We start from the raw sequence: 20,338 nt of genomic DNA on the forward strand, positions 1-20,338 counted from the left end.
GATCGACAGAACCGGCGGGCAAAGATGACGAACGTATATCACCAAACTTCGAAAATATAATAATCATAGGGTTCTTGTTGGCGCTGATATTAACGGTGTGCAGACGCGATTAATTGCATAATGATCAATCCTAGGTTATATATTAGAATTTAGGTCACGGCGGTTTGAGTTTATAATCAAATTCGTATCGTCTTGATCTTTTTTTCCTAATTAATTACGTCGGTTTGGCCGATTATGGCAAGATTAATCATAAACACAATCCAATTTCTAACTTAGATCGTTAATTTAGGCTCAAGTAACTAAACAGGTCACGAAATTGGGTTAACAGGTCATGGGTACGGGGTCTAGTAAATGGATCATAAAGAAATGTTAAAAATTGCATTTTAGTCCCTATAGATTGAAGGTGGGAACAATGATGGATAAAAGTTTTTATTCGGGTTAAAAACGTATATCTTTCAAATTTAAATATATATTAAATCAATATAATAAATACATATAAATTGTAAAATAATTTCTCGATAACCGCGATAATTTTCATTATTAAAATTTCCCGAATATAAAACGGGTCGAGTAACGGATATAAATTCATACGTGGAAAACCCGAGTTGTTACAGTCTCCCCTACTTTAGGGAATGTCGTCCCAAAATTAAGGAAAACCATAACATCATCGTTTTGAAAACAATTATACTTTTAACGAAAATAATCATAACATAGAATTTATAATAACCGAAGCAACACTTCAAATGGCAATCCGATAAGGACACTTATATATATGATGTACCAGCGGCGTATCCACCATGTCCTTATCATCTCATCATTCGTACCGTTACCCTAGCTACCTTAGTTTCTAAATCATGACACACAATCTTTACGTATTATAATTTCCATGCGAGGACTTGAATAATTACGTATGCATCCATAATTATTCTTATTGTCGGATGGTCCGCATAACCCGCTCCATTATGTGGGTTGTAAAACATTTAAAATAAAATTTTGAAAAGAAAACAATTATTTTTGATAATTTCTAAATATGATTTCAAATTTTAATTAGTAAATGTTCTAGTTGAATTAATAAAACCGTAAGATTTCGAAAACATCTTTTGCTTTTAAAAGTAAAATTTTGAAAATTAAAGGAAACAGATTTGGTGATTTAGGTGTTATTAAGATAATCGAGGATAAGGTAATGAGATAGAGATACAATATCCTAATAGTTTTAATTTTGATAAAGGAAACTTTATTCATAGAATGAAATGCTTAAATAGTTCAAATTGAAATCATCAAATGTCACGAATAACTAAAGAGTCGATACAAAGCAATAACGAAAAGATAAGATAACTTAAGATAGGAAAGCAACAAAAATCTTCAGAGTCTTCAAGCATCTTCAGTTATGGTAGATGTGATTCACTTGACTTGGAGCACTTGAAGTAGTTGAATCCACAATAACGTTAGGAGCATTTTGGGTGGAGGGTGAAGGGTTAGTTTGGCTAGCAGTGTTGGATTTACGTTTGTGACGAGAAGAGTTGTCTTTACGCGAAGTGGGTTTGGGTTTAGCCTTAGCATTAGTCGAGTATTTGGATTTGGAGTTTTCAGAGGTAGGGTTAGAGTCCGTGCGAGGTGGAGTTCCATCTTCAACAGTGTCATCGGGACGTGAGGCAGCAAGAGCAATAGCTTCCTTGAATTCCTCCCATGGCATATTCGTAGCAATCCGAGGCATAGCGGCAGCAATCTCCTTAGTGATCCTAGCAGTCAAACGGTGATCGCGGGCAGCCGACGAACGACGTTGATTACGACTATGATTTCCTAAGGAAGACATTCTACGAGGACCAAGGATAAAAATGTGTAAGATGACAGATGAGTTGTAGGAATGAGTTGATATGAAATCACGGGGATACGTATGTATATGTATATGTATGTTTATGAATTGTTACTAGTGAAAACTCGAGGACGAGTCAAGAATTAAAATAATATGTATGAGTTTGAAGCATTTAAGTAACTGGACAATGTTTTTATAAGATTTTCCAAGAATAACACAATCAAGCATATCAAACTAGTTGACCTCCCATGAGCTTTCCATGGAAATTTGAATGGCCCAACTAAACAAGCAACATAAAGTTTGTGAATTGGCCTCCCATGAACGTTCCATGGCAATTTATTGGCCCAATTCAAATAATAAGTAATAAACAATTGAGTTGTTCAGCCCATGAGCGTGTACAAGGCATTTAACTGACCAAACTAATTAATGAATTATCGAATCAATGGAGCGTTCGTTTCACGGAATGGAATTGAAATTTGCATAGGATTTGGAATTGTAAGGAATTGGATTTGGAATCTAAATATTCCAATAGGAATTGGAATTTGAAGGAATTGAAATCTCATTCCATTCTTGATGTGTTCGTTTGACAAATGAATTGGAATCGTTTTTTTTTTTTCTTTTTTAATGAGGATAACGGCGGAAACACTTTAGTTTTTTTACTTTTTTTGTTTTCGATTTATATTTTGAGTTACGATTTTTTTATTATTATTTTTGAATATTTTTTTGAGGGGTTTTTAGTTTTTTAAAACCCCTCAAAAAATATTCAATAATAATAATAAAAAAATCATGGCTCAAAATATAAATTGAAAACAAAAAAAAAGTAAAAAAACTAAAGTGTTTCCGCCGTTATCCTCGTAAAAAAAATAAAAAAAATAAAACTTGAGAAAAAAATTCCAACAAATTCACTTGAAATCCTCCACATTTTGGAAGGATTTAGAATCCCTTTATTTAAAGGAATTTGAAGGAATTGAATTCCAATTCCAATTCCATTTCTTTGACAACCGAACACATCATTTTAGATTCTCACGAATTAAGATTCCAATTCCAACGAAACGAACACACCATGTCATGGTATTTTAATTCCAATTCGTTTGAATTCCCACGAATTCTGTGAAACGAACGCGCCCTAAGGGTATGTTTGATTGGAGGTAATGGAATGAAGTGGGAATGAAATGGGAGAAGAAATTGAATGGACAAGAAAATGAAATGGATCATTAACATTCATTTGTCTTGTTTGGTTAACCTAGAGGAATGAAATGAATTATTACTTTATGTTGTTTGGTATTCAAAAAAAATTATAGGAATGAAATGAAAATAATAAAAAAAAACACTTTTATCAAATTAATTTTTTTTACAAGAAAAAATTACATTGGCAACGGACGGTGGTGGTAGGGCTGTAAACGAACTGCACAAACACGAACAAGGCCTTGTTCATGTTCGTTCGTTAAGAAAATAATGTGTTCACGAACGGTTCACGGACACTTAATGAACGAGATTTTATGTTCGTGTTCGTTCATTAAGGAAATTAATGTGTTCACGAACGGTTCACGAACACAAACGAACACAAATAAAATTGGAAAAGCCTACAGATTGAGACTGATGTATTAATCAATGTGAATAATGAAAGCCTGTAAACGAATCGAATGAACACGAAAAATGGCATGTTCGTGTTCTTTCATTTAATTTTAAAAGAACATAGGCACTTAATTGAACAAATATTTATGTTCATGTTCGTTTATTTGAAAAAGGATATTTGTGTTTGTTTGTTTAAAATCTAATCGAATATAACTAGGCAAAGATAAACGAACATACATGAACAAATGTAGATGAACACAAACAAACATAAACAAACTTAAATAAAAACACCTAAATGAAGACAAATTAACAAATATAAAACCTTTAACCAGATGACCTATCTAGATAATATTTAATTATTTTCTATTAATACATAAACGAACATAAATGAACAGACATAAATGAACATAAATAAACGAACATAAACGAACGTTCATGAACATAAATGAACGAACGGAACATGTGTTCATGTTCGTTCATTTAATTAAACGAACACAAGTTTTTTGTTCAAGTCCGTTTGTTTATTAAATAAACGAATATAAACGAACTTCCCACTGAACGTTCGGTTCGTTTACAAGCCTAGGTGGTGGTGGTAGCGGTCAGGCGGCAGGGGCGATGGTTGTGGTGGCGGTGGTGGCGGTGTGTGTATGTGGGGGGGGGGGGTGGGGGGGTGGTTTGGTAGTGACCAAGCGGTGGTAGCACTGGTAGTGATGGAGATGGTAGGGTGGCGACAACGGTGGTAGCGGTCAGGTAGTGGTGGTGGTGGTGGTAGCGGTCAAGCGGCAGGGGCGATGGTTGTGTGGTGGTCAGGTAGTGGTGGTCAGGCAGCGACAATGGTGGCGGTGGTGATGGCTAAGCGAAGGTTTCGGTGGTTACCGCAACGATGATGGCAGCGATGGTGGCGGTGGTAACGTTGGTTGTAAGGTGGCGATGGTGGCGGCAGTGGTGGTAGCGATGGTAGTAATAGAGGTGCACAACAAAGCTCGAACCCGGAACCGGACCCGAAAAAAATACCCAAAACCGGTTTTTTTAATACCCGGGTTTTTAATTCCCGAACCCGTACCCGATCCTACCCGTAGGGTACGGATAGGGTATGCATTTTAGTACCAAAACCCGTACCCGGAACCGGGCCCGATTTATACCCGGTAATACCCGGAACCGGTTCCATACCTGAAACCGGTTTTTTCCAATACCCGAGACCGGGTTTTTCAAATACCCGATCTATACCCGAAATTACGCAGAATATACCTGACAAGGTTTTTCAAAAGAGTAGTTGATTTTAAGGTTAAAAACTAACTAGTCAAATAGAATATTGGATTTAAAGAAATTGAAAGTTTGTTTGTAGTCAAGTTGATTGACTTGAAGCATTTTTCTATACGTTAAATTATATATGTTAGGTAGGGTTAAGAGAACATAACAATCCAAGAATGAGATTTGTCAAAAGTATAGAGTAAGAAAGGAGAAATTAATAAAACATATGACCCCAAAACTTTTATTTTTATTTTATAATGCTATTACTCTAAAATTACGTATTGACACCCAAAAACAAAAATGAAGCCATTTCTTTAAACAAATTACGCAAGTAGTTTAACTTCTAACATAACATAACCATAATGAATATACAAAAAATAGGTAAAACTAACAAGCCTCTAGATAACTCAACCTATGTAACTAAAGATGTCTATGGATTCAACCCGCAAACAAAACCAATACTTGTCCAAAATTTATATTCAAAATCGTAGTTTTGTTTATATAACAAGTTAAAAGACCCCACATATTGCTGCCGCTCAAACTTGATTCTGCCTCCACCGATTACCTCACCAAAAACCCAAAATAATCAAAACCCACTCTTTGTAGCCAGGGCGTGTTGCGGTAGAAACGCAATGGAAACTCAGTCGGTTGGTTTAGTTACAATACTGTCAAAAAATATATTATATTGTGAAAAATTAAAAGTTTAATAGCCAAAGAATAAAAGACAAAAAATTTACTTTTTGGTAGCCAAAGTTTACAAGGCAAAATGTTTTGTAAAGTATAAAACGCAAAAACTTATGATGAGAGTATAAAAATAAAAAATTATCAAGTTAATATTTAATTAACCTTTGTGGCAAAAATTAGAATACAAATTACACTTTAATATAAGCAAAAACTAAAATAACAAATTTAAGGGACCAAAGTAGAAAAGTACTTTATCAAATTGAATTTTAATATAATGTAAAATGTATAACACAGAAAAGCAAACAAACAAAATAAATTAACTTAAAACAGTAAAATAATAAAATTTGATGTCTAGTAACCACCAGGCAATAATTTTATGAACAAAATTGGTTTTCGAAAGATATCCGGTTAAAAATCTTTCTAAAGCCTAGTTCTTTTTGTATTGTTTTAAAGTGTAATAATTTTAGAGATGACAAAGTATGTGCAACCAAAATGCTGTTTCAGGTATCAAATCACACCACATGAGCAACATAATAAGGATAACAGAGAAGGCAATTTCCAAAGCCATACAGAAAAAAATATTCATGCACATAATTCAACATATTTGGCTCCGATCCAAACAGACCAATTCCACATTTGTTCACTGATACGGTATATATGTAAATATATCATATTATATATATGCGGTTACAGATTCTTAGGGACCAAGATTTCCCAATAGCCTCTCAACAGCAGCATGAACATTACCTCGGGTGGCAGTCAGTGCCTGAAGATTCTCACGCGTATCGAAAAATCCCATTTCTTGAAGCTGCGCGAGTTGGGTAGCATACAGTTCCTCTGGTGGCACTAGTATTTGAAAAAAAACATAAACCTTGTGAATTTATGGGTAAATGAACAAAGATAAGACAAAATAATGGTGGATAAATGAGGTGAGATGTTACCATTTGAATTGGTTGGTGCTGTAAAGCCGCCAGTCCCAAGGTTACCAAACATGTTCATAAGCATCTCCATATTCATGTTAGGATTTGGGTTATTGGGAGCACCTGCTATCAAAAATTAGATCCTTTTCTAGAATGTTTAAAAATTGCATTATTTCCCTTTATGGAAAAATATCGATCCGAACTCACTGATATGACTTGTAATAATAATTATAGAAGGTTTTTTAACTATAAATTAAGTAAATTTAAAGGCATGAAACTATGAACAAAAAGATACCTGTCCCTCCACCAGTTTGACCTGCATCCCTGCATAACAGGTATTCCAGTTAAATACTGAGCAGCATATATTAATCAAACATAAGGTGGAGTTATTCCACACATACCAAACAAAGTTAAAAAGAGAGAGAGAGAGAGAGAGAGAGCATTTTAAACTTCAAAGTGAAAATTTTTTGAGAAAAGACTTGTAGCCGGCTTTATGCTGTATTCTGTGTATCTTAAACATATGATTTTTTATTCATTGCTTTACTTTATATGTTACGCATATCCACATGATTGATCTTTCGCATTTAAATCAAACGAGATCAAAATTTTAACGTGATTTACCTGGTGAGTTGTTGACCAAGTCCGGAGAAAAGAGATTGTTGCAGTGTCATCATTTGCTGTAATAGGAATAAACATGATAGGATTAAGGAAATGAGTGAACTAAAATAACATAAGATGACAAATTAAAAGCTTGAGGGATATGTTATAAATTTGAGATGCAAGCCACTTGTGTGGTACTAATAGAAATGCATGAAAGAATATAAACACTCGAATGGATATGCATGACTGTTGACTAATGACCCTCGAAATCCTCAAATTTCAGCTGTACCTCAACTCATAAGAGTAATGATATTAAAAAATATAGCCTTTTCTGACTTTAAAATACATAACCCATGACTTGTATAAGTTTAACGACTATCTGCATAGGTCTAAACAAAACTGATCACTACACGTGCAGTTATATCAGACTGTATACAGTTTTAGGGCCATCAACAAGTTTAAATTAGGTTAAGTGGTTAACAAACCATAATCATATGATGAGTACCTTAAAAGTTCTGCTTGGTTTTCAACTGTTGGTATCAGAGCACAATTGTCACAATCAACAACAAAAATTTAGGAGCAAGTGTTTCACTTGGATTCAATATCAGAAAATGCATGCATGAATAGAAAATAGAACCACTCTTAAACAGGGAAAGCAGATAACAAAAAGCAGCATATTAATCCAAGAGACTCGCACTTTAACAAACTAATAAGCCAAAAGCTTAATTCAAAATAATTAAAATACTAATGCGATAAAGCAGATTGACTTCACATGGATGCAACATGCTCAAAGTCTTCAAACCCATGTGCATGATGAGACCAAGTTTTGAATCATCCTTCAACATGTTGCATGCATGTGAAGTCAATCTGGTTTATCGCATTGGTATTTGAATTATTTTGAATGAAGCCTTCGACAATGTAGTTTGCTACTTTGTTATAGTCCGAGTCTCCCGGATCATTCTGTTGCTTTGTTATTTGTTTTCCCATTTTAAAAGTCTTTCTATTTCCTGTTCATGTATGCATTTACTGATAATGAATTCAAGTGAACCATTTTCTCTTATATTTCTTCTCTTGATTGTGACAATTATGTTCCTATACCAACAGTTATGAACCCTAAATGGTAGTTTGACCAACAAAATCAAACAAAGACTACCATATACATGATATACACCTTTTTATGAATGCATTTCAACTTATTATATGCCATGCCATATAAGGCAATTTCACTGGATCTTTTTCTGCACTTGGGCTTTTAAATAAATTACTCACTACTTTTCTTCTCAATAATTTTCCATACGACCATCTTATTTCTATATTTTATGAACTAAAAATGGACAGATATATTTAGCATAATTCTTCAAGTTATTACAATAAAAAACTACCATTCAAAATATATTTCATAGTTATACTTTATCACCATTTAGTTAAACTTTTTATAAATTTTTTCAGAGTTATTAACTGATTTACCTGCATGGTCTCCGGAGAAGTTAGCTGACGAATGAAGTCCGGATTTTGCATCATCTCTCTCAATTGAGGGTTTGCATCAAGCATGCTTCGCATTTGTGGATTGAGACCAAGTATCTAGACAATATGATTGTTTAGTAAGTACACAACCCAACAAACAAAATCTAGGTTAAAGAAAAAAAAGCAAAATGATCACCTGATTCATATACTGTGGGTTTGACAGTAGACTTTGCATCATCTGAGAAATAGCAGGGTTTTGCATAAGTTGACTCATTGAATTAGGATCAGGGTTCGTGCCACCAAACAATCCCTCGAGACCCGGAAGACCAAGTCCACCTAGACCGCCAACTGGAGGTGGCGGCCTACCAGCCCCACCAGTGTTCGTTGCAGCAGCATTTGTTTGGTTAGCTGCACCTGTGAACTCGCATTTAGTTCATCATAATATAGTAAGCCCATATGTATATGTCAGAATAAAGGTTTGGAAGCTTACCACCACCACCACCAGCCCAAGGATTAGGAAGTGGATTGGTATTTGGAGCAGGAGAACCAGTAGTGGTGTCAGCCCCAGTGGTGGTAGGGTTAGCTACCTGGCCACGTGGTTGCCCCCCCTGACCACCTCCCAAAAGAGCTGCAAACGGATTTGAGTTCAAATCATTGGTTGTATCACCACCGCCACCGCCCATTGTGGTAGCATTCAGAAACGGCTCTTGAACATTTTCATACATTCTCCTGAGCATATTAAACCCTTCAGGAGACGATTCAATATTGCTCATTGCTCTATCTGTGTTACGCATCATTTCACGCATGAGTTCAGGGTTTCTTGCAGCCTCCATTGTTTGACGAAGAATTGCAGGATCATTAAGCATATGACCAAGTTCTGGATTCCTATCGATGAGGTCACGCATTTGAGGATTATTCATCATCATGTTGCGCATGATCTCCGGGTTGTTTAACAGATTTTGAAAAAGAGGCAGATCCATGATTTCACGCATCATGTTAGGGTTTTGAGTCATCTGCTGTTGCATTTGTTCCAAATCTGGAAGTCCACCTCCAAACATGCCACCACCATTACCTCCCAAACCACCCAGACCGAGTCCAGGAAACAGTGAGCCACCAACACCCGGCCCACCTGTGGTTCCACCTCCAACCGAGCCAGTTTGCTCTGCAGCAGGTGGAGTAGCAGTTGCTCCGGCAGGGGCCCCACCTGCTGGAGTAGCTGTAGCAGGAACAAAACCGCGCACCAAGTGAACAGTGTGCTCTGCCTCCATACCTATAAATTACATAAATAATTAATACCATATAATAGAAAATATGTTACTACCAAATAGAAGAATCACAGAACAGAAGCGTCAGGCATAAAAATCAAATAAGTTAGCATAGAAGAACATATAAAGCTTATTTCATCAAGATAGTGAATTATTGATTTTCTTTATTCGTTTCCTTTGGAGACCAATAAAAATGACTTGCACCACGATATAATTAAATGTCTGCTTAAATAAAGTATCTTCAGATGCATGAGATTACCGACACCGTGGCCTCTTAAGTATGTTGCCTTCACGTGATTTTGTTTCTATATAGCTTCTATGATCTATCAAAACCGTGTTTTCCGGATAACATGCAATTACTGTCATTGTTAGTTCTACCCTAATTTGCCTTTATGTTTCATTTTTACATATATAATCCATTTACATAAACCGTCTATGGTTCTTCATATGGTATCAAAGGTTACTTCTACCATCCAATTGCTTCATGAGGCAGACTAAAATCAAGATATTACATAAAAATACATATTTCGATCAACATTAACAGTTATCCTAACTTCTAATACTTCCTAGATAAGTATTACCGCTTATCTATATGAAAGTATATGACCATGTCATATTAACAAATATGTTCATCATGTAAACGTATCTTATCAGCCTACGGCAAACAAACACCAATCTCTGCCTGTGTTCCGAATCAATACTCTTCTTTTAACTTACCAAAGGTAAAACAATTTCATTTTCTTTCCAATCAACCTACAAACTTTGCAAGAACATCTCAATACACCTAGATAAATAACAATGAGACCTAATACTCCATTGTTCGACATAAATTAGCACAAAACATAGCTTCTGGCTTTTCTGTCTCCAAACCATCTGTGGTTCTTCATATGATATCAAAGGCTATTAATCCAAATACTTGCTAGACAAATATAACCACTTATCTATATCCATACTATCAGATATATTCATCACGTGAATTCGTAAACATATCCTATCAGCCTAAGCCAAACAAAACATCAATCTCTTCCTATCTTCCAAATCAATATACTTCTTTCATTTCACAAAAAGTAAAACAACTTCGTTTTCTTTCTCTTGTTTCATATGGTATTATAACCTCTTTATAAACTTCAACCTAGTAACTCTTCAAAGTAAAAAAACCCCTAGATAAATAACAATCAGGCCTGATACTCCTTCAGTCGACATAAATTAGCACAAAATATTAAGCTTCTGTCTATTCGATCAAACTTTTACGCAAATTTACATCTAAAACCACTAGCTCTAGCAAATTCATCACATTCACCTCATCAATAATAGTATATAAAACACACAAAAGTAAGTCACTAAGACACAAAACCTAGCAGTTGAATCATCAACATTCAACAGTGAATATAAGTAAACAATGAATTAATATAAGAAATGAACAATATACCATAGCTCTTAAGAGTCTGATCATCCTTGAGAATCCGTCCTTTGTAAATCAAGCGCTGCTGTGCGGCCGATATGTCGCAATTCTGTTCGAGAACAGACTTGAACGACTCAACAGACGAGTCCAGAGTCGCCTGGACGGAGAACTTGTTGCCGTTAGAGCACCGGACGTTAACTTTAACGGAATCGGCGCCGTTGGATTCATCACCGCTTCCGCCGCCCATCGTAATTTTGAATCGAATTGGAGAAGTGAGTGATTGATTGATTGATGAGTGAAGTGATATTCGAAACCCTGAATTGAATTGGAGAATCGAAGAGAAGAGAAGAAATGGTTTTATTTATTATTAAGTGAAGAAAAGAAAACTTGGGCAAGGAGGAACTCGTTCTTTCTTTCTTTCAGCAAATAAATAAATTCAGTATTTATATTATATTATTATTATTATTATTATTATTATTATTATTATTATTATTATTATTATTATTATTATTATGTTTTTTTTAAATAAATGCAGTCACAATCAGCCGTTGATTACTGCTGGTTTTGATTTTTGACATCACTATATGCGTTAACTCATCGTATAATTTTTAATAATTAATTTCACTATTGTATTTTGTATTGACAAAAAAAACTCTTTTGTTCACATTTATCAATTTAAGACTTCTTTACAGAATCCTCTCTACTTTATTTATATCATTTTATACTTGTACTACAATGTCAGATATATGTAAGATTACATCATTTTGTGTAGTATATGTAATGAATTGATTGTAAAACCGTTATTGAATAACATATGTGTAATAACATTACTGTATACTTATAATATAACATTGCAACATATATCTGTAATAAAATTTGCTCACTAGGGATGAGATATTTTCCGAATACCGGTACCGTACTAGTAATCTAGCCTATTCTATATCGGTGTCAAATTTTATTCATTTCGATCTTTCAGCTTGAACTTGATTTGCGAAAGTGGAAAGACGTCGCTGAGTTAAAAGTGAACAAGATTTTGTGATTAATTTGTAAAAGTCTAAAAGTTTGTGACCAAAATTTAGAGGGCTAAAAGTTTTGTACAATAAGATCTAAAAGTTACGTATCCAAAGTTGAAATGCTTAAAATCTTGTGTCAAAATGTAAAGACGTGAAATTTTAAAGGCTAAAGTTTGAAGAATAAATAATTTAATGACCAAAGTTGAAAGTTTAAAACTTTTCAACTTGTCTTTTAATATATACATACATATTTATATACGTTGCATAATTTTGAGCGTAACTAGGCATAGACTTTACATAATTATTTAACGTTGTATGTAATTATGAGTCGCACACATATGCCCCTCTAAGGTCATAGGGTGTACATCCATGCTCTTTAACTCCATGTATGCATCGTATCACATACTTTATCCCATTTCACTCCACCTCACCCTAAGGCCATGGGGTACTCTAACGTCCAACAAAGTTAAGATGACATGATACTTTAAATATGCGTTAAACCATTCCCCACTAGTGTTAAGTCTGTTAAAAAGGTCCGTAGATTATGATTTTAACATGTTAAAAAGGAACAATATGTATTAATTACTAATTGATTTGCTATTAATTATGAATTAAACCATTTCTTTTGGGTGAGATTGAGTGAAAGAGAGAAAAATGAGTGATGTGTTGTTTATAGGGATTAGAGCATACCCTATGGCCAAATGAAATTCTTTCCCTTAACCCTATCTTAATTTAATGTACAATTAATTCTTAAATTGTTGTATGTGTAAAGAATTTTAAAGCCCATTAACGTTTTAACTCATATTGTTTTAATACTTAAATGGTTAACAATTACACTATATATTAGAGAAAACCTAAGTTGTTGTAGTGATTTTCAGGAGGTTCAATCAATGTGACAGCCACTAAGTGTTTTTTTTTTCTAATTTTCTGAAATAGCATTTAATGTTTGAAAGCAACAAAAATGAAGTTATGGTGGTAGTGTAGTACTGTAGTTAAAGCTGGTCATGAGTTCGATGTGGGTTTTTGGTTTTTTATTTTTCTTTTGGTTTAATCTTTTGGTTTTGATTTTTTAAACATAAATAGATTTTTGTATTTATAAATTTCTTACTAATTCAAGTAATGAAAAAGTAAGGTGGTGTGATGGTAAAGTTATAACGTACTATGTTTTATGTGTTTTTGAATCGTGTGTCCGGCGCGATTGTTGCAAGGTGGGAGATAGACGATGAGTGTTGGTGTTAAACGTACACCAAATTGCCTAGCTAAACGTAGCACCATAAATTGAAGGAACTTTTGTAACAATTAACAAACTGCACGCACTACCTAGCTAAATAGAGAAACAACTACAACGAACGTATACCGGGGCGGCCGCTTAGCTAAACTGAGAAACAACTACAACGAATTTACACCCCACCTAGTTAAACGGAGTAACAACTACAACGAAGGTACACCGCCGCAACGCGCCGAGATAACACCTGGTTAACACTATTAGAAAAATGGAACCATAAAATTAATACATATTTTATATGATCAAGGTATATTTGTTATCCTGGGCGATACTGTACAAACATGGGTACGAATATACAAAATGCGATTTGAGAAAATGAAACTTTAAATAATTATGTTATCAATTTCCAGCGCGTTACAATGTTATCTTCAAAAAGTGTGGACTCACCGCATTACAATCAACACTCATGTCCTATATGATTAAAGAATTCCTCTAACCACCAAGTTTTAAATCATACGAAAAGGACAAACTTTTTTAATCAACAAGGCACTAACTCGTACAAGGCACTAACTCTCAATAATTCAGTAACGTCATCTGAAGAAGGAATGAGCAAGGCGGGAATACTCCCGCCCAAATGAGCCAGTCCGCACGCTTCTGGAGGATCTTTTGTACTATATCTGCCAAGGTATGGACAAAATAGACAATATCTGACCAAAGCAGCCCATCACAGGGTGACAGCTCACTGACAACAGTACGACGAGGAGCACGCTCTAGTACAAAATGTCACTATCAGTCGCTGCCTACTCACCAACCCTCATCGTGGCACGTACATAGCCCGCAGTTGGTGGAAAAGGAATAGTACGCAGCCGGCCATGTCACTATCAGCCGCTGCCTACCCACCAACCACCAGCACGGCACGTGCGTAGCCCACAGTTGGTAGAAAATGAATATTATACAGCTGGCTGTACCTGCTTGGAAACCTACCTTCGGCTATAAATACTCCAACACCTTGGAACGGTATCATACTATCTTATACCATCATATATTATCTGATATTATCTAGCTATTTCTCTTAATATACACTTATATTCAGAGCAATCTAGTCTGATTCTCACGCCGGAGGGTGGTCACAAGGAGGTACCCCCCCTTCTCAGTGACGAGCACATGGTGTCTGTTTTGCAGGTCATCAGAAGAATAACCATCTTTGCCGGACCTAACCCTCGTGGGAAACATCTACTTAACCCCTAGATTATCCGTAATCTGTCGGGGTCACTTAGTGTTTCTTCATTGGCGCCATCCGTGCATAAAAGCTAGAACTAATTTTCTCAGTTTTTTCAAAACCTCTGGAAAGATGGTTAAGGTTACTCCGGTGCCAAGGCCAACGAGTGACCAAAAAACTCCGGTAACCACAACCCCAGCTACTGGGGGGAACACCGGCGAGTACACAATATTTACGAACACTACCCCGGTTACCCAAGCCAAGGCAAGTGCAGTAAATAATCCTCCCCTGGGATTCACCGATACCCAGTTGGAGAGACAACAGACGAGGCTCCCCCGCCAAACACTTGATCAAGTTAAAGCGTGGGCGGAAGCACATCAGAAGGAATTCCAAGCTGAGTTGGATGAACGCTTACGTTCACTCCAACAGGCTGACGAATTCGGAAGCACTCGACAACAGCTCAACATGAGTAATGAGTGCGAGTATGATAAAGATTGAGAAGAATCTGACAGTGACGCAAACTCGCGCCATAGGGCGAAAGGGAAGCGTAAACAAGCAGATTTCCACAGAAGAAATTTTGGAGAAACCTTTAAACCAAAAAACGCGGGTGGAAACCCACGTGACTTCTCTAAAACCTTCAGACCAACTGTTGCAAATGCGGGAACGTCCAAATTTGCAAGGGACATTGCGGAAGCAATTGCCCCGAAAAGTGCCAAACAAATGTCCAACATAGGCACATATGATGGTATATCTGACCCAGACGATCATTTGAACAGATTCATAGCGGGGGCAACCGTCAGCAATTGGACGGAACCCACGTGGTGTTACATGTTCCAAATGACGCTTGTTGGGGCAGCCAGAGCGTGGTTCGACCGTCTACCGGTCCACCACATCTACGATTGGGCAGACTTCCAGCAAAAGTTCAGCCAACACTTCAGTCAACAAAGAAAGTATACCGAAGAGCAATGGACGATCCTCAACTGCATCCGAGAGGAAGATGAGTCTTTACTAGACTTCATCACGCGCTTCAATTCAAAGAAGCTAAGTCTGGGCACTATTAGCGAAGATCTTGTCCGCGCTGCTTTCATCCAGGGCGCGGAAGACCCAGAGCTCATCCGCACCTTAACGGGTAAAGATGGCATGCCATCCACGTGGGATGCCATCATGACAGCAGCTAAACGCTTCGCGGAAACGGAAAAGCAACTGGGTAGAGATCTTCCCCAGAGTACAAACCTCTACACTCAAAAAACAAGAGAAAATAACGTCCTTACCGCCCGACAAAACAAAAAGAGGAAGCTTGGTATTTGGCAGTCAAGGGTAAACTTTGGCACCTCATCCGGCTCGCACCCTCGGTTAGGTGGAAAGGATAACATGCAGTCGTCGAACCGGAACTCCAGATGGACGCCACTCACCAAAAGCGTCACCGAGATATTTGCCACCGAGAGGCTCCCATGGCCAGAGGCTCCAATAATCCGACAGCGTCCAAACGCTGATCAAAGCAAATCCTGTGACTTCCACAGGACAAAAGGCCACACCACGGAGGAATGCGTAGCCTTGAAGGACGTCGTCGAAGCATTCGTCAGAAATGGGAAACTCACTCACCTCATGGCGTAATGGACGCTAAGCAGGCTAATGCGTGTAGAATCCCAGTTGGGGAAAACACGGATGAAACTGCAGCTTCAATGTTGGAGACTACATACTGCATAAACAACGAGATTCCGAACCAGGTGCATATCGGCTCGAAAGGCTCGATGACACCCCCATCCCAAGAACATGGAAGGGAGCTCAATTACACAGGCTGCATGTAGATCAATTCCAAACTTGTAAAGAAAAGGCCTAGAGCCACTTCTAATGGAAATGATTCTCCAAATCACATTGACGCTGATGGTCTTACATTTATACTTATGAACTTTCCAGACTGATATGCCGGTATTCACCGCATAAATATGGAAAGAAGTAAGTCGTTGCGTGTGGAAGGCGGCAAAACCCGCATAAACACAAAAAACGGTAAAAATTTCTAAGGAAAAGATGAGGAAAACCTTCACGCAGGTCAGTTATAGGTGAAGTTTGGTCATCCCACTAAATGAAAGTGACGGTCCTACCCGCACAATCATGATAGAGGAAACTGAACATTAACCTATTGACAACCACTCGTCGAAAGGTTAACTTATTCAAAACACTTAGAAAATTTCTGAAAAGATGAGGAAAACCTTCACGCAGGTCAGTTATAGGTGAAGTTTGGTCATCCCACTAAATGAAAGTGACGGTCCTACCCGCATAATCATGATAGAGGAAACTGAACATTAACCTATTGACAACCACGCGTCGAAAGGTTAACTTATTCAAAACACTTAGAAAATTTCTGAAAAGATGAGGAAAACCTTCACGCAGGTCAGTTATAGGTGAAGTTTGGTCATCCCACTAAATGAAAGTGACGGTCCTACCCGCACAATCATGATAGAGGAAACTGAACATTAACCTATTGACAACCACGCGTCGAAAGGTTAACTTATTCAAAACACTGATATGCCGGTATTCACCGCATAAATAAGTGGGGAAGTAAGTCGTTGCGTATGGAAGGCGGCAAAACCCGCATAAACACAAGAAACGGCAAAAATTTATAAGGAAAAGATGAGGAAAACCTTCACGCAGGTCAGTTATAGGTAAAGTTTGGTCATCCCACTAAATGAAAGTGACGGTCATACCCGCACAATCATGATAAAGGAAACTGAACATCAACCTATTGACAACCGCGCGTCGAAAGGTTAACTTATTTAAAACACTTAGAAAATTTCTAAGGAAAAGATGAGGAAAACCTTCATGCATGTCAGATATAGGTAAAGTTTAGCCATCCTACTAAGTGAAAGTGACGGTCTTACCCGCACAATCACGAAAGAGAGCAAAACTTTAACCTATCATCTGCCACGTTGAAAGGTTAACTTATCCAAACTACTCAAGAAATTGCTAAGTTAAACTAAAATATGCGTGAAACAAAGATTCAAAAATAAGAGGGAATATACCCCCTTACCTAGGTAACCAAGAAACCGTAAGACAAGTGCGGGTACAGTGTCAAGGCGAAACCCTTCACATACTTAGCACCTGCAGGGAATTGAAGCCAAGAATACCTTGGTAACCAAGAAACCGTAAGACAAGTGCGGGTACAGTGTCAAGGCGAAACCCTTCACATACTTAGCACCTGCAGGGAAGTGAAGCCAAGAATACCTTGGAAGTTAAGTAACTATAAGACGAGTGCGGGTACAGTGTCAAGGCGAAACCCTTCACATACTTAGCACTTGTAGGGAATTAAAACCAAGAAGGATCTTCTGGGCCATGCTTGTGGAAAGGGAAATAACATCCCCGCATAGCGGGAACGTTGAGAACTAGATTGTTTGAAGCTCCAAGATGGAATTGGTTGTTTAACATAATTGATCACTATGTCTAAAACTACCAAAACCTCGTGGAGAATCTACACAAGTGAAACTCAACGCTCCTGACTTGCGAGGAAGTTACACACCTACCCGCATCATACCCAAAGATCAAGCAGAAAAGTCGGGAATTTTTGCACGTGACATTAGGGAAACCGCGGGAAGAATCCCCACAGAAAACCTTAAAACTAAAAACCCTTTTCAAAACCCTTTGCTTAAGTCCAAAAGTTCACCTCACTTATTAACAATTCATGAGAAGAACATTGGACTGGGGGGACTTGAAGAGGTAGGTCCCAGCAGGGCCCAGTTGGACCCGCAAGACTCACCTTGAAGAGGGACGTCTGCGCAAAGACCAACTGGTTCCGCAGGATCCACCATGCTCAGAGAGATGAAGACCTTACGCGCAGTACGCCAGCTGTTCCCACAGGAAAAGCCTCCCAATGGTGAAGTACCCCGCCTGTTCCCGCAGCTGCGGATACAAGCCATCAGGGAAGGCTACCCGCACTAACAGCAAGGCTAACCACCAAGTTTTAAATCATACGAAAAGGACAAACTTTTTTAATCAACAAATATAATACTAGTTTTATAACTAGTTGCTTTAAACCCGCACGTTACGATGGAAAAGCGATCAAAACTCAATCGGTAACAATTTAATTCATTAATCAAGTAACAAACGATGTGTGTAAACTTATCTAGGTTAACATTTTAAGAATACAATAACTAAAATTTATTTTTAAAATTATTTAATTGAATAATAAAATGTGCCTAAACAAATGAAAAATACCTTGAATAAATTAAATTTATGTTGAAACATGTATATAAATATTATTAGAATGTCCCATTTTATTAAAACTATTTGTCATTCTTATGAAAACTAATTGTTATTAATTTATTAAAGATACCATGTAAATCAAATTAATTGACTAAAGAATCAATGTTTATATCAAACTTTGTGAGATACTATGAAAATCAAATAACCTTCAAATAAACTAGGTTTTGAAACAAACCACGGATATGTTTTTGATAAAACACAAAGATATGAAACCATAAATCTTGATTTATGTGTTTCACCGTGCTTGTAAGTCTACAAAAGCGAAAACCCTAACAAAACAAAGTGTTTAATCGGTGGAGATGAAGACATTGGCGGTGTTCTAGCAGAGAAGTAGAAGACAAATATACCAAGTTATCTATGTGAGGCCAGCTAGAAAGTGCCAATGGTTATACTTGGTTACGGAGATGATTTGAGCTAAGAGTCAATTGCCTTTGTGATAGGGCACAAATTTTATACTCAAGAAATGTTCCATCGATACTTGTTACATTTCTAATCGCTTTCTATGCGATGTGCAAACACACATTCTAGTAGTGGTGAATTTTCTCTCCTATGAACTCAATCAACTAAACACAATGTACCATATAAGCGATAAAGTTGGTCGTGAATGACAAGAAAAGAATGTAAAACCAATAATAGAAACAAATCATTGACCGGACTAGTATGGCTTAAAGTTCTTGAAGCCCACTCTAAGTCAAATCGACATTTTCTAGCCTTTTTGGCTACAAGCCTACCCCGGACAAAGAAATTCAAGACTTGAAGAGCAACAGGCCATTACTTGACATAATCCCTAAAGCTCAAATCCTTAAAGGACGGTGATTTGCTTGTGAAGTGCGTTGGAGTATTTGCCATGTGTTAACTAGCGATGGTTTCATATCAAATAGAAACAATTGAATACTTCATTTGGAGTGCTTATCGAGCAGTCTTAAGATGGTAAAATCTTCTACTATTCACCATATAGAATTGACATGATGAAAGATTTAGAACACTCATGAAACATTTAGGGATTATCCAAATATCAAAATGAACTAACTATAGGTTGTTTTGTAGCTTTTTTTTATATTTAGCCTTCGATGTTGAATCTATAAGAAAAATAGAAGCTGGTTAAGCAAATATAAGTTAAAATAACATAAATCTCATTACTATTTTAAGCAATACCATATGCCTTGAACAAACATTTTGTTACGTTTCATTTATTTATATTTATGTTTTATTGTTATTATTATTAAGTTAGGGATTGGGGATGGCTATTTTGGGTTAGTTTGGGGGTGTCTATTGTAATTTGGATTTCTATTTAATTATGTGCGTGATTAATAAAAGATCAACCAGTTTGGATATGATATTCTTTCTCTTTGTTCAAGTTTCTTCTTCTTAATTGGTTCTAACCCTATCAAGGGTATCAGAGCCGTTCTGATCTTCCATGGATGCTCAAACTCTATCCTATGAAGAGTTTGATGAGTATCTATGCAAGAAGATTGCTATACAAGGGGTAATCTTCAATCAAATGCAAGCTACGATTCAAACCCTTTTGACAAGGATGCAATCTCTCAAGGTCTCCTTGAACCAACAGCTATGTTCTGGAGAGTCTCGTGGTTCACCCAACACACATACCATTCCGAACAACACCCAAACCACCCCATATCATCAACCCCT

At 36.8% G+C, this 20,338-nt stretch overlaps 1 protein-coding gene across 2 annotated transcripts; it reads right to left on the bottom strand.

Moving 5' to 3' along the window:
* Positions 1 to 5,908: 5,908 nt before the first annotated feature.
* LOC143540306 (ubiquitin domain-containing protein DSK2a-like) lies at positions 5,909 to 11,221 on the bottom strand. Of its 2 annotated transcripts, none has more exons than XM_077033408.1 (8): positions 11,002 to 11,221; positions 8,801 to 9,577; positions 8,504 to 8,721; positions 8,311 to 8,424; positions 6,865 to 6,920; positions 6,539 to 6,567; positions 6,265 to 6,366; positions 5,909 to 6,169 (listed from the first exon to the last, which is right to left on the bottom strand). In XM_077033408.1, exons 1-8 carry the CDS (start codon positions 11,219 to 11,221, stop codon positions 6,021 to 6,023), a joined length of 1,665 nt encoding a protein of 554 aa, XP_076889523.1. In that variant the 3' UTR covers positions 5,909 to 6,020. The 2 variants fall into 2 exon arrangements, with proteins under 2 accessions (XP_076889523.1, XP_076889522.1); XM_077033407.1 differs by having other exon boundaries at positions 6,265 to 6,369.
* Positions 11,222 to 20,338: the final 9,117 nt, after the last annotated feature.

Source organism: Bidens hawaiensis, unplaced genomic scaffold (genome assembly GCF_021521415.1).
Source record: "Bidens hawaiensis isolate Kalapana, Puna unplaced genomic scaffold, B.hawaiensis_p1.1 tig00012186_1, whole genome shotgun sequence".
In the NCBI taxonomy this organism is placed as follows: Eukaryota; Viridiplantae; Streptophyta; class Magnoliopsida; order Asterales; family Asteraceae; genus Bidens; species Bidens hawaiensis.

Excerpts from the sequence above, each read along its gene's own strand:
- LOC143540306 (XM_077033407.1), bottom strand. The coding sequence starts at position 11,221 with ATGGGCGGCGGAAGCGGTGATGAATCCAACGGCGCCGATTCCGTTAAA. Across the intron at positions 8,425-8,503 it reads ACCCACAGTATATGAATCAG|ATACTTGGTCTCAATCCACA; the intron begins GTGATCATTTTG and ends CATATTGTCTAG. Across the intron at positions 6,568-6,864 it reads CTTGGTCAACAACTCACCAG|GGATGCAGGTCAAACTGGTG; the intron begins GTAAATCACGTT and ends CCTGTTATGCAG.